The 24,006-nt window shown below is 42.2% G+C and overlaps 1 protein-coding gene across 1 annotated transcript in view; it reads left to right on the forward strand.

The window, feature by feature from the left end:
- The window catches only part of FAT3 (FAT atypical cadherin 3), a 401,226-nt gene that overhangs the window by 370,037 nt on the left and 7,183 nt on the right, over nucleotides 1-24,006 (forward strand). The window contains exons 22-27 of the mRNA XM_063394467.1: nucleotides 3,481-3,949; nucleotides 13,095-13,248; nucleotides 14,521-15,176; nucleotides 17,857-17,970; nucleotides 21,342-21,401; nucleotides 23,967-24,002. Of these exons, the coding sequence (XP_063250537.1) occupies nucleotides 3,481-3,949; nucleotides 13,095-13,248; nucleotides 14,521-15,176; nucleotides 17,857-17,970; nucleotides 21,342-21,401; nucleotides 23,967-24,002 (1,489 nt within the window). The remainder of the gene's footprint in view (nucleotides 1-3,480; nucleotides 3,950-13,094; nucleotides 13,249-14,520; nucleotides 15,177-17,856; nucleotides 17,971-21,341; nucleotides 21,402-23,966; nucleotides 24,003-24,006) is intronic.

Genomic DNA, 24,006 nt, shown 5'->3' on the forward strand with positions numbered 1-24,006 from the left:
TAACTCAGGCTTTTTGCTGTGTTGCACTACATAGATGGATGAAAAAAGCTGTGTCACACATTCAGTGCTGGACTGACAGTCTGACGCTACCAGCTCTCAACCAGACCAACCATTCCACTGAGGCTGTTGTCTGGATAACTGCTGAGCCTGGACAAGAGCCTGGCTATTCATTGGATGTCCATACCTTTTGCTTGAATGTTCCTCAGTTAGCTTGAAGTTCAGCTTTTCTTGGTACCAAGAGCTGGGCTATAATCAAAGAACCCCCTCTGAGGACTGAGCAGTGACCCTGACATCTCAGCGATTGCAAGGAGTCACAGGAACACCAGGGATTAATTGCTGAATGATGGTTCTCTGTGCTTAGGAGTGGGGACAGGAATTTTACCTTTTAGGTGGAAGAACCTTCTCCTCCCTGCCTGGCCAGTCTAGCTGCTAAGTAGTCAAGAGTGGAGCCCTTTGCAGCATCTGCTCCTTGCCAGCTCTTCCTGTTCTTCCTACTACTCCTCGAGGTCTATCAGGGAACAAATATTTCCTCCCAGCCCCTCCAAAGCAAGGCCCATGACCATCTGATTAATGAAAGTACTTTTATGGTCCCATTGCGAGGGGTATCTGGGCATGTCACACAGTCCTTAATGTATGAGTCCGTACAGCAGTGGTGTGAGGTAGGGAAATGACGTTACCCCTCGTTCACTGATGGAGACCTGAAACTAATGGCTTGCTTGAGATCTCAGAGGAAGAATGTTGCAGTGTGGATTCCCATGCAGATCTGTCATGTCTTAGGCTAGTACTGTAAGCATCAGACCATCCTTTCCATCTTTCACTCTAGTTAGAGGTTACTCGTGTTTCTTCAATAACAGGAAGGAAACTTAACCCCTCAGACAATTTATATTTATTGTGTATGTCAGATCTTCTCCTGGTAAAAAGAAATAAAAGTGGATGAGAAAGATGTATAAAACATATTTTAATGGCAAATCTTTCAGATCATAGTTTCCTGTATACAAATGGTATAATATTTATCCCAGGTGCTCAAATGTGGTGTTGTATTTATAAAGATAATTGGAAAAACATGTTCTGTGAGTAAAAGACATGCAGGCAGAAGGTCCTTCAGGGCATAAGTAGTCATAGAGAGGTATATGTATATTATACACAATCAGTAGAAGAGTTTCCATAGGGAAAAGCCTTTTGAGTGAGCAGCAAGTTATCTGCTTATCCAGTGATGGCTGTTTTTCAAAGTGTAATATGTTGGCATGCATTTTTCTGTTTGATTTGTATTCCTGGTGAGACAGACCACACTTTCTGAGCAGCACCTTCAATGTTTATGGACTACTTTGTGCACAGGGAGGAAAAAACTATTGCTCCATCTCTGGAAAGAAAAAATTCTTTGTTTATCAGGCCATCTTGTTTACCAAGACTCCTCCTGAGAATATGCTTTAATAGACCCAATTTCAATCCACAGAAACTGTTTACGGCTGAATTTTGAGTCCTGTAAGAAAATGTTTTTTAATGAAAAATGATCCAGACTTGTTATTCTATACATCTATCATTCTTTTTTGATTGAGCTGTAGGAGTACCAAGCAACATCCATCCCTTACGCATGTATTACAGTCATAGATCTGATTTCTTCTCAGTTTCATTACATCCTACAGATAAGGGACTTCCAAACAGCTGGTTGTTCATAGCAGGGACTAATTCTAGCTCCTTCCCTTGGCTCCTTCTACATCTGTATTTATTCCTCTACACCCCCTCATACCATGCAGAGTGAGTGGGCTGCTGGCATCCATAGGGAGCTTGCCCCATGCCTAGCACCTCTGTGTCCACGCTGCTGAGCAGTCACAGAGCAGAGGAGTGGTGTGGTTTATACCCTGATGGCCCGGTGTGTTTTGGCTTGAGATCCAGTTGAGTCAGCCAGTCAAGAAACCAAGGATTTGCAAAGGAGAAAGAAATCCAGAGATCTACAGATCTCGAGATTTTACCCTTCGCTTTTCTCCAGGTAGTTTTATCAATCTCCAAGGACATAAAATGCTGATAATGGCATGATAGCATGGTCTGCTCCTGTAGATAAACACTTTCCTGTTTACCTTCAAGCCCCGTCAGGGAGAAGAGTTGGAGCACGCAGTCACATGCCAAGGGATGTCTCCAGCTAACATGACTGTTCATGCTAGAAATGGCCAAAAACAGGCAGAGGCAGATGGACACACTGCAGCACCTTCACATCTGCATTTGTCAATTCAGCAGGCCACCACAGCTCTCTGGGGTTCTTGCATTGACAGCTGTGGCAACTCTGCTCTCACTGCAGGGAGCAGTCAGACTCTGTAACATATACACCAGTGAGAGGACAATGTGAGCTGCCTGGGAGGACGAAAAATGACACAGCACCTGAACTTTTCATGGGAGTAAATAATGGGACAGAACTGTCTTGAAATGGGGTTTGCAGAAATAAATACTTCCTAGAGCATGACATAAAGGTGAAATACTTGGAAGAGCTTTCAGAGAACTTGAATCCAATTAATGTGTCATAAGAAATAATTTCCAAGCTTGTCAGCCATTTTAAACTTATATGCCATATGTTAGAGAAACCTAAAATCTTTGGGTAAACTGCTAATCAGGAAAGCACTTCATACCCATTCCCTCACTCTGCACTTTGTCTGCCCCAGCAGTGTAGCACAGATTTTCCCTTTACAAGGACCTGGGATGGGTGAAGGACAGGAGAGAGAGTGAGAAATCCCCTACAAACTCTCTGTATCCATGAATCCAACATAAATTTCAGGAGAGAAAGAAAAGTCAGATCCATCTTAGGTCATTTATGAGGTATACACAGAGCAGGTTGTGTAGCATCTTTGGGAAATAACTGATGTTTGGTGAACTAGTATCTCACTGTTGTAATTAGAGATACTGAACTTATGAGATTAGGGTCACCTCGTTGAGATGTTCCTAAAGGTTAAAGAGGCACAGGATGTCTGCCTGAGCAGAGTCCCTAACATCACCAGCTGAAAGTGTGGCCGTTGACTTTGCCAAAAGCCTCTCAAACACTAAGTGATGATCCTGTGCCCTGACCATCCTTTTGATAGCATCAACCACTGGGAGCAGAATCACAGCTCTTGGACTCACTGAGAGAGACACAGCTGTTCAACAGCAGAGCCAAGAGCAGAAAAAGGGTCCTCAAGTCCATATCCTGTTCAGTAAAACATAAAATGATGCCAGTTTTTACCTCTGTTCTGCACCCATATATTTTTTTATATTTTTAGTTTTCCTGCTGTAATTGGCTTTGGGCAAATTCAAACTAAGCTGATATTTTCCACCTTATACTTTTTTTCCTCATGATAAAGGCACAGCTTTTTACTGTTTTAGTGTCATGTAGGAGAGCATCTTTAAGAGAGTTCAGAGACTGTCTAGAAGTTCTCTGTGCTTCCAGATTCTCTGTGAGAGCGTATTGTGAGACAACTGAGCGCCTGAAGCGGTTTGATTTCTGTTTTCCTCCTGCAGATTGTCGATGGCAAACTCTGGTTCCAGTTGGATTGCGGAAGTGGCCCGGGAATCCTGGGAATTTCTGGCAGGGCTGTCAATGATGGAAGCTGGCACTCTGTCTTCCTGGAGCTGAACCGCAATTTCACGAGCTTGTCCCTGGACGACAGCTACGTGGAGCGCCGCAAAGCGCCGCTCTACTTTCAGACGCTCAGCACAGATAGCTCCGTCTACTTCGGCGCCCAGGTCCAGGTGGATAACGTCCGCAGCCTGACTGACAAGAGGACCACGCAGGTCCTGAGCGGCTTCCAGGGCTGCCTGGACTCGGTAGTCCTAAATAACAATGAGCTGCCTCTCCAGAACAAGCGCAGCAGCTTTGCAGAAGTGGTTGGCCTGACGGAGTTGAAGCTTGGCTGCGTCCTGTATCCCGATGCCTGCGAGAGACACCCCTGCCAGAACGGCGGCACCTGTACTGCCGTGCCATCTGGTGGTAAATGTTTTCATTACTTTATGGGCTTTCCCCTCTCCGTTTTCCTCTGTAATTTATTGCCAGAGATGGTTTTATGCAGCAACATGCTTGAAAAATCTCATGAACTCTATAAAACTCTGATAGGTATTGCAAATTGGGTAAAAGCTGTTTGCTCTATAAATAACAGTGAAATGGTGCCCCTTCTTATTGCATTAGTGTTCCAGGAGGAAATTGATTTATTGGCTGTTAGTATAATCCTATTTCTATAGAAACCAATAGAATTACAATTACTGTAATGTTCAGCTGGATTTTTCAGAATCCATTTACAGCATTGGGGGCGGTACGCAAAGATGGTGATTTGAAATGTCCATCACAGATCCAACAGCAGTGTTCCCTTACTCTGTTTCTGAAGCTGTCACAAATAATTACTGAGCTGTCCGCAAACACCTTCATCCTTTTGTAAGTGAGCAATTTTATTACATGTCTGCATGGAAAATAGCAAGTTGGGCCCATTATAAACCCCCCTGAACTGTATTTTACAGCTTTCTCGGAGGCCCAAGTACTCTAAGGTCTAAGTAATATTATCCAAATTTTATAGGGCATTGATTTAAATTGTGCTTGTGTTGGAGTTTCCTATCCAGTGGTTATGTGGTGGTTTGTGTGTGATTTGATACCAGTGACTTACTGCAGTGCACAAGTTACCAGAATAATCAGCATGTAAGCAGGGGAAAAGCAAATGGTACACATGTAGAACATTCCCTCTCGGGCAGTTCTCTTTCTGCAGTGTAGGAGTTTCCTTTCCAGTTCCCCATACTGTATTAGCATGCAGCATTGCACACCTTTTCTGGCAGATAAAACTTCTCTGAAAAGGAGGTTGCTGATCAGAGAGGTTTTCTGCAAGTTCAGAGCTTTCCATCCACCTACTGTCAGTGAGTTTTGGTCATGGTTCTCTAGGGAAGTTCCCACTGAACTCTTGTTTTATGGAGCATTTAATCACTGTCCCAGGGCTTTCTGCTTTGATGTGTCCATACAATTCCCTTGCACCCATAGTTATTATTTCTGTTTTTCATTAGTTTAAGCCTGATTCTCATATTTCATCTCTGAACCCCCTCCACCACACAGATCTTTTAGGTCTGAAGTTCAGATCAGTTCAAGTCTGACATGTGGTGACATCTGAGAAAAACTGTGATAAGTTTCTTAGTTGAATAACCCCACTCTTACAAAGTAAGTCTTGAAAATGTAGATCTGTCCATGCTGGGCTGTCTCAGCTAGCCTCCCCTCTGGATCTTCGGCTTTGATTCAGCCACCTCTTCTCCCATGCTATCACAAATGATGTGTCAAGGATGCTATCGGCTTCACTGCTGGTGGAAAGAGATGGGAGGACAGTTAGAAGGAGTGAAGCACAGCCCTGGAAATCCAGGATGTGCTGTGGGGCATGAGGAGAAATGTTGCTGCATGTGTGTTTGTCCTTAAGGGTCTTTAAACAAGAGCGGAAGAAAATAATTTTGAGACAGAAGGATGCTGCAGGCACTGGAAGAGTTGCTAAGCATGATTAGTGAAATTCCTAGAAATATGGCCGTAGTATGTACAGGAACGTATGTATGATGGCTTTGATACAGAGTCCATACTTAATGAGGTTAACCATTCACCTCACATCCTAGGAAACATGAGAACAGTTCCTTCTATTGATTTTATTTGACTCTATTTACGGTATTGCTCAGCAATCTCATGGTGAGTAAATTGAAACCTTTCTAACAGAACTCCTTACAGTAATTCTTCTTTTCCCAACACCATGTGCATGCCAATTGAAACTGAGGAGACATGGGGTAGGGGAGAAACAAGCAGCCCTGAAGTTTGGACCCATCTTACTACTGGAATGGCAAATACCATTTTCATGTCAACAAAATTTGCTGCTGGAAAGCAGTCACAGAACTGATTCAACTTGCCTGTGTTCCTGCCTCGGCGAGGGGCATGTGCCCTGCAGGGATGTTTTGGCTGCCTGCCGTCAAAAAATCTGTTTGCTGTTTTTACTGTCTCAGCAGTGTGTGTAAATAAAGGATTGTTATAAAGCCATAATTCCAGTGCAATGGGCCCTGACTGTATGCTGGTGGTTCTACAGCCCAGCCCTTAAGGAGGAGGCATGGGCATTTTTGCTTCCACTAGGCAAAGCAATTCTCTTGTTAGTGTCCTCCATATGCTGAAAGGCCATGTAATTAAATTCTAAGAGCACAAGAGTCCAACAGCACTGCAGGTCCTAGTTGCAGAGCCACAAATTGCAATGTGCATTTAAGAACCATCAACTATCGCACTTGCTGGCATAGGTGTTAGCAGCTGACTTCCATTTAAAATAGAAAAAAAACCCTTAATTTTTTAAAGAATTGTCTTAAGAATCTAAACAGCGGCTTTTTTCTTTTTTGGTGAGGGGAATAATGGAAAAATATATCATGCAAAGGTCCTTTTCCCAATCGCAGGGCATCGAGTAGCATCAGGATCTCTTGACTAGTATTTTCTGTGATATTATCTCCCTTTTTCAGTTTTTGGGGCATAATGTTCCTTTTCCTAAACAGAGAGTATTTGGCATAAGATTTGTTTTAATAAGTACACCCTCTAATTCAAATTTGACAAAGCGTATTTCATATACTGTTAGCATCCTTTTGTTATGGACAACCTACTGTGCTTTACAAGACAATTAGGGGAGAGAAAAAGAAAGCTGAGATTTATAGCTAACTTAAGAAAAAAACAGTCAAGCAAAGGTTACCCAACATTATAACGTGAAAGAGTTGCTGGCTACATACCAGAAGTCAGAGGGGCCATGCCTAATTTACATATAATTTGCATAAATTGAACATCTATGCCACAAACCTCTTACAGTGTTCCTGTTGTGAGATCTTCCTATCCATACAAATGCCTACTGCCCCATTCACCATTAATAAAAAAAGCTGCCTCGATTGCCTTTCACTTCATCCTGTGGTTATGGGAACAGGGTCATACCATGTCCCTGTTTGGGGAAGTGCTCTGTGTGCACCAGGAGTGTGTCCATGCTGCTGCTGTGAGGGTTTGGATGGGTACATTCCCAGCAGCTTCCCAGCGCCTGGCGCAGGGCAGGGCCGTGCCTGGGCTGCACAGAGCTCAGGACTGACCACAGGGGTGTTGCCCCAAAGCAGGGCTTGGCACTGGGCTAAGCTGACCAACAGTGGCTCATTCTGCCACCTCTCTGCGTATGGAACAGGGCAAAATGGGGATGTCAGCCTGGATGAGACAGCACAGATGGGAACTCCAAGAGTACAGAAAAGGCTCTCTGCGTTCAGAAAAGCCTTTCTGCTGGCTCCAGTTTCTGAGCCAGCAGAAAGTGACCATGACATGAACCTCTGCTCACTTCCATGGCCAGTGTTGGCCAAATGATGTTAGTGGTCCAAGAGGGAAGACTGCGTGTCTAGAGACCCCATGGGGAGCTCCAGTGCATGCTTAAATAAGGGTTGGCAGAGGGGGATGAGCACTCACCAGGGTTGACAGCTCGGGAGACTTGTAGGAGAAAGAGATATACTCAGCACAGTTTTCTTGGGAGACAGTGGAAACCACAGCCCTGAAGTAAATGCCACATGCTTCCAGACTTTTCAGTCCTTATCCATAAGTAGGGGTCAGTAATGCTATTTTTAAAGAAAGTTAGCATTTTGAAACCTGACGAACAGCATGACTTCCAGAAACAGCTCGGCTCTTTGAACTGAAATTTCCCAAGAAAATTCAACCAAGTGTTTAAAGTGTGGTTAAGCTATAAGCTGCTGAATATGAGGTCTTAAAATGGGAAATGTCACACAATCTTAATAATAGTGTGGTGCTTCCAGGGCTGCCAATAGTAAATGTACATTTATCTGCATGAGTAACAGCGTGAGCAATCTCAGCAATAGAAAGCTTTACTGTAATCACTTGCAAAGACTGCACCAAGGTTTTCAACCACAGAGAAACCTCATGCTTGTAAAGCCTACAATTATAAGTATAGTTACTTCCTTTTAATTTCATCAGTCCTATATACATCTGGCTTTGATTAAAGTAAATGGCTTATATGAGTAGGAGATTTCATTTGAACATGAAGCGTTTTGAGCGGAAATATCTACTGAGTCAAGGACTGTGGGCAGAGTGTGAGGATATCAACTCATTTCACTTTCCCCACTCTTCACTTTTCTTCTGTTATTTTTTTCTTTTTTTTTTTCATGAACAGAGCTAAAATCCAAAGGGAGGAGAAAATGCAACATGGCAATTGGGTAGTGCGTTTAATATGTGTTTTAAATACTGTTGGCAACAGTGCTCATGGCTGGTTTTGAGGCTCAGGTAGTTCATAAGAAAGAACTAAGGGAAAAATTAGTGTAATAATCCCACTGGCCTAGTCTTACTAATGTTCTTGATCTTGCTTTTTCACACAAACAACCCAGCATCCTGTGATGTGAGTTTACCAAATGCACATCAATTAGTTTTTAAAAGCTTTTTTAGAAATTTTGGGGGTGTTTAATCTTATTTATAGCTATGATTATAGGCATCTGTTCTTGAATTCCCACTTTAAAAGCATGTACATACCAATCCTCTCATAGAAGGCACTGGTTCAGCAAAGACTGAGGATCATTTTCATACCAACAAGTGCCAGGAGGCAATGATTTGTTTGAAGACAGGTAGGTTAAATCTGGAGTTGCAGGACTGTATGGCTGAAGAACACACGCTATGTGAAGGTGGCCTGGTTTGACTACAGACCTACCAAAATGCAAATGCTGGGAGAAGTCCTCTTCACCTTGAGTAGTTCTCAACAGTTAACTTGCTGTGTAACACTGTGTGGTCAATGCCAAGGGCAGGGCTGTTTCTGAACACTGAGGTTGTCAGGTCTGGCTGCACAGCAGGGAGAAAAACTACACAGAGAGACAAATGGAAAAGCCAAAGCACGTTAACAGATAAAAGCCAGCCTGTCTTTCATGGGATAGATAGAAACAGGAGCATACACATGTTAAACAAAAAAAAAAAAAAAAAAAGAAAAATTGGCAGCAGTTTGGAGCATCCTCTTTAATAAAGCCAAGTAAACCTTAGGAGAGACAGACATTCAGATGCTCAGGCTGGGAATGCTACCAACAGAGATGTTTGCTACATAATGACACCCCATCTGCCGATGGCACTGTGCCTGCCTTCTGCCACTGCCTCTGCTTCTTAAGTGCCAGGCAAACACAGGTATAGGCAGGGAGCCCGCGTAGAGCCCTGTCTTACTGCATGTTGCTCTTCAGTAAGGTCTGGGGTGCAAAACACCTTTTCCTCTGGATAGGGACATGCCAAGAGAGCAGTAAGAGAAGCTGTTTGAGTCACAGTGAGAAGGTGAGATGTAACTAGAGAGGTCTCAGATGAATGAAGGAGCATGAGAGAAGCCTTATAAAACAACCAGTAAGGTTGACAGTGCCAATGGTAGATCCAAGACAATGTGTAAATCTATGTCTACATAATGATTCAGGTCATGAATGATATTTAATGCAAAGCTTCTGCTCGTCATCTCTTCCTGGGCTTCACTTCTGACTGTAGAGAGGCAAGGTTTCAGAGGGCAGGACCAGGCTGAATTGGAGGACAGCTGGCCCCAAAGCCCTGAGCTGCACACAGTGAGGGTGCTGGGTCCTCAGCACCAGCTGTTTGGCTCCACAAACCTGCTGCTGCTGCTCTGCAGGACTTGTTAATGTAGATACAGCCTAAAAAGGCTGTGTTGTTGCTCACAGCTTGTTGTTGCTCTTAGGTCAGCTATTGGTGCATGCTGCTGTGGCACTGCTGAGAATGTTGTGGTCCCACCCTAGAAGCATTTCAGAGGTGTTTTCCAGAGCTTCCTGTCTTTTCCCACTGATTCCCTCTGAAGAAATACAGTGGTGACATCACAAAATTTGCTGCCTTGGAGAATGCAGATCAACATTTCTAGGAATAAAATATTCAGCCCTCTTGGAGGAAGCTCAGATGGACTGTATCATCTTAAATGTTGGTGAATTTCCAGGACTTCATTGTGAACATGATCAAGTCCTACATTGTTTGAAAGAGATTTTTCATCCCTTGCTGAGAGGACAGGATACTGATCCTTTTCTCATCCTTGAATGTGAGAAGTTTGCTTGTTATTCTTGTTCTAAACAGGAGGGAAGAAATGAATGGTACACTAGCAGGATATTAAATTAAAAATGTAATAAAAATCCTTTATTAGACCCAAGATGCACTCCCAACCAGAAAGGTTTTCTTTACAATTTACCTTTGTCCAGAGCCATGTGGCTAAAATATGCAGTAGCTGGCAAAATTGCAGCCTCTGCTGGGAGGTTTGGAGAAGGATTAAAGGTCTGGCAGATCTTTTGGCTGCGCTGCTATATGCTGTCTGCTGAGCCATCATATCAGCTCTTCCCTTCTCCATGAATTTTGACATATGCTTTGCTGTGCTGGAGACCTGGGGTGTGAATGCTCTGCAGCTCTGAGCACGTGTGTCACAGAAAAGTTCTGTGTCTTTTGCCAGTGGCTTGGGCTTGGCAGGTGTATGGCAGTGAAAGCAATGAGAGGAAACACCAGTGATAAATATGGTAATTTATTACTGTCTTGTTTTAGTGCTTTTTTGGTTTCTAACTTTGATCCTTAGAATCTACAGTGAACAATTTAGTCTTCTAATATCTGATGTGTGTTCCACCATCATTAAATCAAATTGTGTAAAAAATGTAGGCTTTCAGAAGCAGACTTTTATTTTGGTGCTGTTCATACACTGCTGGACAGGGCTCTGACCCACCTGGTTCATTCAGTTTCATCTCTCCTTAGTATAAAATGCATAAATCCATGTTTCTTTTATAATTGGTGGTAAAAGTATTTTTTGATCAAATCAATACTTCTCAAGTTTTTTATAATGAACAAATGTAAACAGAGTATGTTACAGAACTTAGAATTTAGCCAGCTGGAAGAAACACAAGACATGAAAAGAAAGTGATTCAAAGGCTTTGTCTTACAAATGTCTTACCTAAGAACTTGGTAAAAAAACAACAAAAACTTGGCTTTTAACATCACTTTAGAGTTATGGAGGTTTATAAAATATCAGATAACAAACAGAATAACACATATATTCTGCTGTTATATAAGACAACAGAATTGATTATGAATAAAGTGGTTTATATTTGAATTGAACATTCTCCTTTTGCTTAAAGTCATTGAGATGTAAAAAACATATGAAACATTACTGTAAATTTTTGAACTATAGATGTCACTGTTCAGTCATAAAAAGGAAGCACTGAAACAGCCTTATTGATTCATGCTGTGAATTCTGTCTCCAGTCACAGATTTGTAATTCTTCAGACCCAGATCTCTATAGGTCCAGAAAGATGTTCACATTGTCTGAATGAGATATTTTTAAGATACAAGAAAAAGTGATCCAATTTTGCTGATGCTGACTAAACATGCTTCCTGGGAAGCCCAAAAGTTAACTCTGTAACCTTGGAAAGATCAGTGTGTCTGTCTCCCTTCTTATAGCAGGACAATGAAACAGTATGATATTTGAGTATCTATTTCATTTCTACAATTAAATAGTATTGGACTCTTGACTGAGTATGCCAGCAAGTCCAGTTCCAAGTTTATTCTCAAAAGCCTGTCCTCATGAAAGAATTCAATTAGAGTAACTGAACAAGGCGAATTGAACCGTACAGGACATAAAAGATGTGAGAGTCTTGGTGCAGAATTGCTTTTTCCTTATGTCTCCACTGGGTTTTTCCATATTGTTTCCATGAAATTATTTTCCTTGTAACTGTGCTGGAAATTCCTGCAGTAGAGTAACTTTTAAAACAAGTATTTGGGGTTTTTTTCCAGATGTATAGATATAGAAAGTTTTTAAAAATATGTTTAAATGGCTCACCACTGAGAGATGATATTTCCACTACATCAACTTGATTGCCAGTAATTTTGACACTGAATTGAGTTGCACTCAACCATTTCAGCTCTAACTGCAGCTGTATTAAGGGCAGGAAGGTTTCTTGTTTTAGTTGCTTAATATGCTGTATTAGTAAGTATGTGAACCCCATAACTGGAGCTTGAACTTTACCTACACATCTGTTTAGGACATTTGGATTATATAAGGAACTTTTTAAAATATCAGCCAAAGTTTTTTTACAGATGTCCAGGAAAATTTTGCTGGTTCAACAGCTCTAACTTAGGAGTCTTCCGCTTCCAGGCACTGTCTTAGCCATCTCATTGCTTTCACAGCCTACGTATTCTGTGCTCTTTTCAAATGAAAAAGCAGTCAGATTTCCATATGCAGTTCACAACATTAAGAGATGCACCGCCTCACTGGATTTGTGACCTTAAAAAATGCTTTTGTTAATGGAACTGTGCCATATGAACTCACAAGGAGAGAAAAAGGGAAAAGGTATTTGCTATTTGATACTTGGCAGGGTGAACTGATGTGTTAAAACCCTTTTTTAAAAAATTTTGATGTTGCCCCTGCATTGGTAAAAAACATAGAAATGGGACTTCAGTCCCCAAGAGGGTCCTTCTCCACATGAATGTTGTTATGTCTGATGAATTGCAGTCAGGGATTAATCAGCGTTTGATAGCACACACTGAACACAATCAGCTCTGATTAGGGCTGGTATTGCCCAGGTCAGCTGCTATTTTGAAGTTTATAGTTTCTGCCTTGATGATGCACTTTATAAAACCGGTGTTTTATTACTGTCACGTCCCCATTGTGTCATCCTTGTAAAGGGCAGAGATGGAAAAGCTCTCAGCTGATGTATTTGTTCACTGGTGAAGCCCCAAAAGGAGCGTAGACTGCTGCTATCAGCAAACATTTTCAAGAAGTTGGGAAATACATCCTTGATGTAGAATATTTCTTGTTACCTTTACTAAAAGGTGTTCACAAATGACACTTATTCTTACATGAATCATGACAATTAGGATGGTCTGGGCTGCAGCAATTCCTCTGGTCCCTGGTCGCAGATATGAGCTCTGATTGTCTGGGCATCTCAGATAGACAGACTTTTGACTAGCATTAGTGTGGACCCCATGGACAGACCAGAATGAGTGTAAAAATTCCCTTGCCCCCACAGTACAATTTATTTTTCAGTGTAAAGCCAAATGGATTCTCTCGCTTTTAGACAGGCTCAGTGGTAGGAGTCTAATTTCCCTCTCTCTGTCCCTCACCTCCCAGGGTACCATTGCAATTGCCTCTCCCAGTTTACAGGAAGGAATTGTGAGTCAGAGATCACAGCCTGCTTCCCAAATCCTTGCCGGAACGGAGGCTCATGTGATCCCATTGGCAATGCTTTCATCTGCAACTGCAAAAATGGCCTGACAGGAGTAACGTAAGTGTCTCTCCCCAGGTGGGCAATGGGAGCTTTTTGGTGGACAGTGATGGTGGGCTTTTTGATTAGCCCAAAAGCTATGATTCACCTCACAAAAAATAACCCCAACCTCAGCGCTTATTCCAAGTCTAAGCTAACGACAGCTGAGAAATCCCTGAGAACTGCATGCTCAGAAATGTTTTTTCTGAACTTACCTTCCTAAACTGTTGATTCAGGGTGTTATCTTGAGACAATTTTCTTTGAGATACACCTGTCTAATTGTTGCCAGCTTTTTGAACAATCTCGTAAAACATGTGGAAGGTGCTGTGTAATCTTTGTTTTGAAAATGGATCAATTACTTGATCACTTTAGCCCTGACATAAAAGGGTAATTTATTGCAGTAATTTTTTTTAATCCCTGCCTTGATTATAAACTTGGTGTAGACACAGAAAATCCCAACCTGTCCATCAACATGCTTTTTTCCTCATCTGGCTTGTCTACTGTTTGTACTTTTTCCTCTGCATTTTACTACCTCTTGTTCTTTCAAGTTCTCTCTCTTTATGGTTCCTGTTCTTTTTTTTCCCCTGCCTCTAATATTTGTTTATCTCAGACCTAAATAATTTTACATATTCACTATATCTTCTCTTCTCTTCTCTTCTCTTCTCTTCTCTTCTCTTCTCTTCTCTTCTCTTCTCTTCTCTTCTCTTCTCTTCTCTTCTCTTCTCTTCTCTTCTCTTCTCTTCTCTTCTCTTCTCTTCTCTTCTCTTCTCTTCTCTTCTCTTCTCTTCTCTTCTCTTCTCTTCTCTCCGAACCTCCCTTTTTCCTTCCCCTTTTCCTTCACCTTCTCCTTCCCCTTCCCAGAACTTCCCTTTCCTTCAACAAATACTCTGATGTTTTTACTTTATTTTTTTCTCGACTATCTTCTTGAATCCCTCTCTAATATTTTGTATTGAAAGCCATGGGGTAGTCCAAAAACAATATAAAAAAGCAGATTCTCTATTACATTCAGTAAGACTCATTAGGAGTCTTTTCCTATCAGATGCTTTATTGCCTTCTTGATATCTATCAGATGCTTTAAGCTCTTGTTTCCTTCTTGATATTTCCATTTTATTGTCTTTAAAATAGACATGGAATAGCTGTAGAAAAAATTAAATGCCATTAAATAATACGATAATAATAAGATAATATGCAAAGTACCACAAGGTGTTCACTAATGACACCACTTTGACAAGATAAGCTGGACTGCTTCTTAGATGTTCTCCAGATTCCAGACTCTCCTTTTCTTCTTTTAAGGTGTGAAGAAGACATCAACGAGTGTGAAAGAGAGGAATGTGAAAATGGTGGCTCCTGTGTCAACATCTTTGGTTCATTTCTGTGTAACTGCACGCCTGGCTATGTGGGTCAATACTGTGGTCTTCGCCCCGTGGTGGTTCCCAATATCCAAGCTGGGCATTCCTACGTTGGCAAGGAGGAGCTGATAGGAATAGCCGTGGTCCTGTTTGTCATATTTGTGTTAATCGTTCTTTTCATCATTTTTCGCAAGAAAGTTTTCAGGAAGAACTATTCCCGCAACAACATCACGCTCGTACAGGATCCGGCTACCGCGGCCCTGCTCAACAAGAGCAATGGCATCCAATTCAAGAACATCAGGAACAGTGGGGACAGCAGAAATATCTACCAAGAGGTTGGGCCTCCACAGGTGCCAGTGAGGCCAATGGCCTATACCCCGTGCTTCCAGAGTGACTCACGGAATAACCTGGACAAGATAGTGGATGGCCTTGGTGTGGAGCACCAGGAGATGACAACGTTTCATCCCGAGTCCCCTCGAATACTGACAGCCAGGAGGGGGGTGGTGGTGTGCAGTGTAGCTCCAAACTTGCCTGCTGTGTCTCCCTGCCGCTCCGACTGTGACTCCATCAGGAAGAGCACATGGGATGCTGGGACAGAGAGTAAGTACCACTGCTTGTCGGTCTCCTTCTTCCCTGCCAGCAGTAAGGATTGCCTTCAGGGTGCAGCGGGTACAGTGGCACAGGGTGCACTTAGTGCTCCAGCCTAACACATGTGAATTGTTACATTTCTCCAAGAAGTGATCTGCTTTAATTTTGAAAGGTTACAATTAAACCAGGCATAGAAGGCCTCTACTTCTATGCATGAAGTATGACTAACAGCATTTATTTCACTTGTTCAAAAAGCGTATACGAGTAAGTGCTCTGAGCATTTTTCAAGCAATACAATGCAATCATCTTTCTATTGGAAAAAACAATTTGGGGCAGAATTCTCAAATACAAGTTCTGTTAGGTTCAGGCTGTTTGTTTCCCAAGGGAGTTAAAAATATTTAAACCTTCTGCAAGAAGCAATTCTGTTTTGCATCAGGGAGAAATGAACTAATATTCCCAACTTTCAGTGTCTGTGAAGTGAAGCAAAAAATCACGTACTGCTTGATATATGGGATCACCTTTTCAGGCCATCACATTCCCCTCTGCATTCAGTATCAGAGTCATCACAGAATTTTCAATCCCCACACTTACCCTATTTGTGCTCTGATGGTTCCTCACCTGATAGCACAGTGCTCCCTCCATTCCTGAATGAGTTGTTGGAGATGCAGCAAACTTCACATCTTCTGTCATGGCAGGAAATACCAGTTTTGTGGGATGGAGTTACAGCCCTACATCATCTATCCTTCCAAGCCAGAACGTGTCATAAGAACTGGAAGATGTTTGTTTCACCACATGTGATTTTTTTAAAGGTGTTTTCTCTTATTAGGAATTTTTTTCCTAATGCATCTTCCAGTACCTGTTGGAGAGGGCTTACAAGAAGGCTGGAAAGGGACATTTCACAAGGGCCTGCAGTCTTGAATGGCCTTAACCTGAATAAGGATAGGTTTATATTAGCTATTAGGAAGAAATTCTTTACTGTGAGGGTGGTGAGGCACTGAAACAGGTTGGTTAGAAAAGGGGTGGGTCCCTGGAAGTAATCAAGGCCAGATTGGATGGGGCTCTGAGCAGCCTAGTCCAGAAAGGTTCCCTGTCCATGGCAGGGAGATTGGAACCAAATGATCTTCAAGGTCCCTTCCAGCTCAAACTGTTCTATGATTCTATGATCTTCAACCCAGTTGCAACAGAGATTTAACCAAGACTATCACATAAAACTGCACAATCAAGTCCTGTAGCTGAAAGCGATAGGAACTGAAGAATAGAGAGAGTAATCTGGCAGCAGCATCATGCCATGCCAGGGGAGGTTCAGGATGGACATCAGGAGGAATTTTTGCTCTGAAAGAGTGGTCAAGCCTTGGAACAGGCTACCCAGGGAGGTGGTGAGGTCAACATCCCTGGCAGTGTTGCAGAAATGATTGGACATGGCACTTGATGCTGTGGTTTGGTTGGCATATTGATGTTCAAAGGTTGGGCTCGATGATCTTGGAGGTCTTTTCCAGCCTTACAGAGTTTATGATTCTATACCTGTGCCCTGATCAGTACATTTTCATCCAAGGCAGCACACTGGCTAAGGTCATGTAGTGAAAAATTGAATTAATTTTCATTTATTTGGGATGTATTTCAGGGTTGTGTTGTGTCTGACCTTTTAAACCTTTAAATATAGTTCTGCTGATGGATAGCATCAGCATGCCAGCCCCCACACATGCTCTGCTCTGTATTCTCCTGCGTGTTTGTGCCACTGGCACTGCTGGTGCTGGCATGAATTTCTGCACACCATGGGGCCATACCAGGGAGACAGACTTCAGCTGTCACAGAGCAGAAAGCAGTGCAGCTTCTTTACTGCAGCACTCACTCCATTAGCTCCATACCCTGCTGCTCAGCAGGAGCAAATGAGCTCTTCACTGTGTGGAGGTGTGCCATGCTGGTTAGCAATACCTACAGCTGGCAGGTAGAGAGCTGTACTTTCATGTTGATAGCACCTGAGCTTCTTAATTTGTAGTTGGCTCAGGTATCTCAGTGCTTACAGTGGAGGATAACATTTTGTGTTCCAGATTATTGCCCATGTAATGTGTAGTTCAATGTGTTTATTTATATGTACTTAATTACAGGAGAATTTATACCGTAGGTTGCAGTTACATTCCTAAACAGTGGAGTTGTGAAGATTGAATGTCTCTAATGAAAAGCAATGTAAATTGAAGCATAATCTATTATATGTCAGTGAAAGAGCTGTTAAAACCTGATCCAAGGGGCACTGATAGGAATAACAAGATGCACAATAACTTTACTGAGTATTGAATGAGCCTTTAATGAGGCTCTCAAATTAGGAAATGAACAGTAAAGATAAATGTAACTATAATCTCTTATATAAGCTGTTTATACCACATTTCTTGTCATCATTTTCATTGCTTTTGAGACTATATGTCATCTAAAAAGACAATATTGAATACAGATGTTTCTTCCTTGATTACAGTATTGTCAGCCACTTGAAAGACTCTTTGGACTTCAAACACTACAAAAGTCTAGGTATCTTCACCAAGTGCCCTCTTGATGAATAGGTCATGTCCTCTTTGTGAAGGAAATAATTTTATTCTGACTCAAATAATAGAAGGCGGGATTTAAATGTGTCCATGGTATAAATAAATAAATGTGCATACCTAGAGAGTACCATTTTGCTTTGTCTTTGCTGTCAATGAAGGTAAAGGGGTTGATGACGCTGAAGAAGTGACCTGTTTTTCAGGAAGTAATAAAGGCAGCAACTCTGAAGTACAGTCCCTCAGCTCCTTCCAGTCTGATTCCGGAGATGATAATGGTAAGAAATGGTTTCATCTTTATTATGCTGGGGGAAAAGCTATTTATCTTTATTAAAACATTTATGAGACATCTTGAAACACTTTAATGATGCCAAAAGTAAGAAAATCGTGGGTTCAAACCCTCCCTTCGTGTTCCACTTACTAAATTATAGGAACGTAATAAAAATCTTGATGCTTGGGGCTGTTGTATCAGGACCAGCTTTGCAGTGACTTAGAGGTATGATACAGCAAAGTCACATTGCCAGGATATAAGTTGACTAATAGATTGCAAGTGAAACTGTAGAATTTATATCATTTTCCTTCTTGGAAGAGCATGACTTTCATGTTTCACCAGTCCAACAAAAGGGATTTCTGTGCTATTTGCCAGGTCTCATTCATGGTCTCAACAAAACTGTGCTGGTGCTCAGCCACAACAATGAGCAGATGAGCCAATCTCCAGCATCTTGGCTTCTCTCTGGCAATCACAGCTCAGCAAACAATAGAGCACCATTAAATCCTTGTTTGGTGCATACTCAGTGCCTGCCTCTCATGTCCTGCATCATTATGTCAGTGGGTGACACAGGCAGAGCCGTACACAGCCCACAAGGAGGCCCACAAAGTCAGAGCAAGCCTTTGTTCCTGCAGCCCATGTGTGTTGAGCAGCGGGCCTGAGAAAAGTCAAGATGTTTCTGCTATGGAGGGATGATGGATGTCTGGGAAGCCTTATTCAGACTCACAGAAAAGGACTGGCACAAAGAAATCATACTTGGTTTCCACAGCCACCAGTTAATGAATAGTTTGTAGACTCAGTTCCTCAGTCATGTCATGCAGCTGTTCTCTAGGAACTCTGAAATGTTGGAAAAAGCACTGATAGCAAAGTACACTTGCACTTCCTTTTGGTCCGCTGTGGCTGAAGCATTACAATTATTTTTGTCAGGCTTCTCAATGCTTTTCTGCCCCTGCACCAAGAAAAGCCCTTTAGCTTTTTTTAGGATAAGTATTATTTTAATGTTATATGTTTACATTATAGTTACCTTTGGAATAATTATTCAAGTGGTTGTTTACTGTACATTATTACTTTTTGTATCTTCCAAATTCTAATTAGACATTTAAAATTCCTGATCCTTCTCCACTGAAGTCAGTGACACAATACCCACAGAAGCTGGATTGGACCTTCTGTGCCCACTCATTTTTTGTGAAAGCTGCATTTAAAATATGGCCTTTAGAGATAACATATCTAGTTCAGGGTTCAAACAAATCCATATCTTCAGGGAGAATGAGGGAAGAAACTTAAATCTTCTGAGTCATTTGCAGAGATCAGAGCAAGACCACACGTTCTGGTTTGCTTGAAGCAACAGGGAAGTTTTGCAGTGGAAGAGCCTAAAGGGCAAAGCCAGGCATAAGTAAGCATATACATACTCACATGCCTGTACTTTAGGGCTAATGGATATGCCTCCTGAAGCCATAAATCCTTGCTCTTCTTGTCATTTTAATTCTTTGTACTTCGCATACCTGCAAAGGTTAGAAGGCTGTCAGTGAAAACACAACAAATGCAGTTCAGCATCCACACTTTTTGGTAAGACAGGACCAGTGGCTCCTTCTCCAAGCCCCTTCCTCCAAAGCCAAGAACAACGCTGCTGGGTTCTCAGGCTGGCAGAGGGGACAGGCTTGTGTCACACAGATGTACAAATGGCTGTGCTGACACTGACTTGTGAAACTGGGTAGCAGCTTCTGACTGGGGAAACCTATCATGCAGCAGTGGAGCACTGGCATGAATCCCACTGAAGGTGCAGGCAGCCTCCACGCACCCTCCCCAGGGCTCTTGGAGCCTTCTCTTGCTGTATCAAGGGCTTGTCTTACCAAGAAAACTCATGTGGGGTGAGATTTTGAAGCTACATTTTTTCTCTTGCCTTATTTCTCCTGCATTTAAATTGCTCAGCTTCCCTAGTCTTTCTGTGAGTAGTTGGCAGTAATTTTTGTCGTCTAAAATCTGAGCAGTGCTGTATTTCAGCATTGATTTACACTGAGCTGTGTGGGGTGGGGTTCCCTCCTTTCTGTGAACATGCTCTGCACAGCTCCCACCAGAACCAACCCTTAGTTTCAAAGAAAACTGTGCTGGCCCTGGTTTTTGACCTGTTTTTCACTCTCAATTTTTTCCTCTAATATTTTACAGCTGCCCTCCCATATTTTTTCCCAGCCATGCAGCACTAATTGCATGGAGTCCCTTATTTTTCTATAATGTTTATTATACATTATCCAGTACAAGTCTCCTTTGTATAATTACCATTGCTGTTGATGGCATAAATATGCTGATCATAGACACAGAACAGGGATCCTTTGGTTTATCAAGGCTCTTTTTGCTAAGCCCTCACTAGAACTGAGGAAATTGGATGATATACCTCATCCAATGCCCAGAATTTAGCAAAGATGTGAAAATATTCAACGTATGTCTGTACTGTTTACACATTTCTTGTGACCTCTAAGTCTGTTGGCTGTGTGAAACAAAAATTATGTTTTGCCCCACATTTTTAGTGCCCTTCTCAGCCTGCTCCAAGTAATTGGTTTTCTCATAACTAAAGACTAAGGAAAAGGGAAGGATCCAGTGCTCACTCATCCAGAGCTTTCCCTTGAGTTTTGATGGGATTTATTTCATGTTCTCAGAGGTAGCTGGTGCAAAATGGAGATCATCTAGAGGACCACATATTATAGGCCTCCTCATTTAACAGCTACACAGTTTATAGTAATTATTTCAAGGGAAAAGGGGTTTTTTTGTTGGAACACTTGCAGAGAATGCACAAAGCATTTGAGAAACTCTTCTGTCAAACGGGTCAAAATTGGAACCACAGCTACATGGATGTGTCCTCCTAACTATAGCTGTGCTGCGCAACCTCCCTGAGGTATTACATGGCACGGCACAGACAGTAAATAAGTAAAACATTCCTCTTAGGAAATAGATTGAGCTTAACACCGTTTCTGATGGTGTGATGGTCTAAAAGATAATGATCCTTGGAGCACATGGCATCGTCTCAGGAGACCTCTAAGCAAGAATGAATTAGAAATTAGTGTCAGGTAGACAAGATACTGCTTTGGTTAATTGAATCAGCTGACCAGTCTGCTTGAATTTATGAGGTGATACACATCATCCCATATGCCTTTCTGGAAATGGTGGTTTGGAATTTATCACCACTCTGAAGATATATGGGATTATTTGAAATGAAATGTCCTGTGACCCACTGTATAAATCATGCACTGGTCAGCAGCCTTTTTTTTTTCCAATGTCAGTTCTGTCTTTTGAGAGAATTTATTGTGGTAACATACGATGTGTGTTTTAAATACTAACCTGAAGCTGTCCTTCCCCTCCCTTTATTTTCTGCTTTCCCTCCCCTGCAAGCTTCCATAGTGACTGTCATACAGCTTGTCAACAATGTAGTTGACACTATAGAAAATGAAGGTATTTAAATTTTTTTCTTTCTTGTTATCCAACAATGCTTCCTATTGTCATTGTGAAACATTCCAGCAGAACCTCACTAATCTACACTGACCAGCAATCCTGTGGCAGGGATTGAGTTTTGCAGATCAGCATGTTCACCAGCAAACATGAAAATGCCAGAGGAATGTACCACAAAATATCTGTGGGTAACTGGAGGTGGTAGAAAAGGTGTCAAGCCTTCATCCTCTTCTGTTCAAGTCAATGTTTCTGCTTGTTTATTCTCATTGCCTTCAGAGAAAATAATGGACTGATAATGGAGCCATATCATTGAGATTATCCTGGCCGCAGAGACTGGGAAACAGAAGATGACACGGGAAGTCTGTAAAGTATTCCATGCTGCAGCAGAGCTGGGTTATGTACTCCAGTGGTATCACACGGAGAGGGGCACAGTGGTGGTTGGCTGGTGGCTGGTTTCTCCCAGGAAACCCTGCCAAGCAGCGGATGTGTGGGCACAGCTCCACGGATGCCGTGGCTCTCCCGTGGCGTTGGTGTGCCCACTCAACAGAGCATGGCAATGTGCTCCAAGGACCCAACCCTCACCTCTTCCACTGACCTCCTGGGTAACCTCAGGCATATCATGTTACAAGTGAACCTGTAATGCGGGGATATCACTGTTTTCTTTTTTCCATAAAGCACTGAGGAAATGTCTTGTTATCATAGATAAACATTACTTTTATTTATTTTGCAACATTTTTCCTACCCTTGGGCAAATGTCAACTCAACATCAGCTCAGGTTATCCACAAGTCAAAAATTTCATCTGTCCTTAGCAAATTTAAGACAGATTTTATATACTTCAGCTAATATAGTCTGAATAATACATAAAGATGGTCAAGTAAATTATTTTTGTGAAACTGCTGATTTTTTTTCTTGAGCTAGTGTCACAGTAATTTTGAAAAACACTTTTACTCCTAGCTGGTGATGCCACTTTAATATTTGTTCATAGTACATTTATTGATTTCCTGAAGTGTAAGAGTGCCATTCTTCTCATTATCAAAAAAGAAAAAAATTAACTAGCCAAGGTTAATTCAAAAGAAAGTCCCATTCAAAAAATAAACAAATAACCTTGAAAAGAAACCACAGGCACTGCAAATGACCTTGCCTTCCTAAGGGAAAGCTTAAGCAAACACACTGGCTCATTATTATCCTTTACAGGTCAGAAAAAGCCAGTTTCAACTGCAACTGAAAATGCTTTGCCCGCTTCCCAGTTCCTTGCACGAAACTTAGGATTCTTGCCTGCTCTGCAGCAGAGCTGGTGGAATTGGTGAATAATTAGCCGCTGGGTCTCTGGGCAGAATCACTGCCACAGAGTCATGGGAGAATGGGGCTCCTGCCCCAGGGACCTGCCCAGGGTTGTGCAAGTCAGCAAATTAGTGAGGTTCTCCTGGATCCTGATCCACACAACTCCGGGGGCCCTGACACATCTCAGGTGCAGTGCCATCACATTGACCCAAATACAGCAAAATCCACTGTACAAAGAAGAGAGGAGTGCAGAAGAGAGGTTAGGGCCGGTTCAGACACTGCTGCTAAACCTGTAGTAGCCCCAGCCCTCCTCATTCCAGGACATGGCAGAGCAGGTGGAGCATTCCTGCCTGGATGTCGAGCTAAGGAAGAAATCACCATCACCACATGCACCATGTGGTGATGCACAAGGGCAAGTGTGGTCTTAGTAGGCGAAGGGCTGGAGAAGTCTTCTCTGCCCTCTCCTGTGTCTGAGCCACAGAGGTTACGAGCTGTGATGCCATAGAGGTCTGTGTCTCCTTCCAGACCTCCTCCAGCAATGTCATCCAGAGACTTTGCCCGATGACTTCTTGCATGAAGCCCAATAACATGCGGCTGAACAAGAGCATATCCATCTAGAAAACGCTGCAGCTTATTCCCTGCTCTTGTCTCACACAAAACCTCTTTCCTTGCTCTCTCCCCCACCCCTGCACCCTCTCCATACTGGAATGCCTCCCTCCCCGCCAGCTAGCATGGCAGTGCAGGTGGGAGGTGGGGGTGGGGTTGCGGAGCATTGTAGCTGATGGCCCCATTAAATGGCTTTGTATTCTATTCTATTCAGGTTCTTATACCGTGCCCATCACCATGGTATCTGAGCCCAGGTGGGCCCAGATTTGTTTGAACCGGCCCTGAGAATGGTAGATTCTTATTTTTCTGTTTCAAAGTGAACAAGTGAGAGAAAAATGTACTTTGCAATTATAAGCCGTGTCGATGGTGGATAGCCCTTTTTTGTGTTAAGAATTACAGCTCTAATGTAATTCTGTATCTGTTCAGTGAGGGTAAATAATTAAGATACGATAGAAAAGGAATATGATACACGACAAACATTTCTTTATGTATGTCTGCATTTGACAGGCAAGCTTATCTTGTACGTTAAAATAAAGAATAATTAAAAATCCTACTAAAATGACACCGTGGCAGCTATACTTTAGGAATATGCATGCAGAGTTTTGTATTTTCACATGTAATACAATGCTGGTGACAAGCTCCAAGTTACCAGTTTTTGCTTTTCACTTTGTATCTGACAGTGTCTGTTATGGATCAAGGACAGAACTACAACAGAGGTGA

The sequence above is a fragment of the Prinia subflava genome, chromosome 3 (genome assembly GCF_021018805.1).
Source record: "Prinia subflava isolate CZ2003 ecotype Zambia chromosome 3, Cam_Psub_1.2, whole genome shotgun sequence".
NCBI classification, from domain to species: domain Eukaryota; kingdom Metazoa; phylum Chordata; class Aves; order Passeriformes; family Cisticolidae; genus Prinia; species Prinia subflava.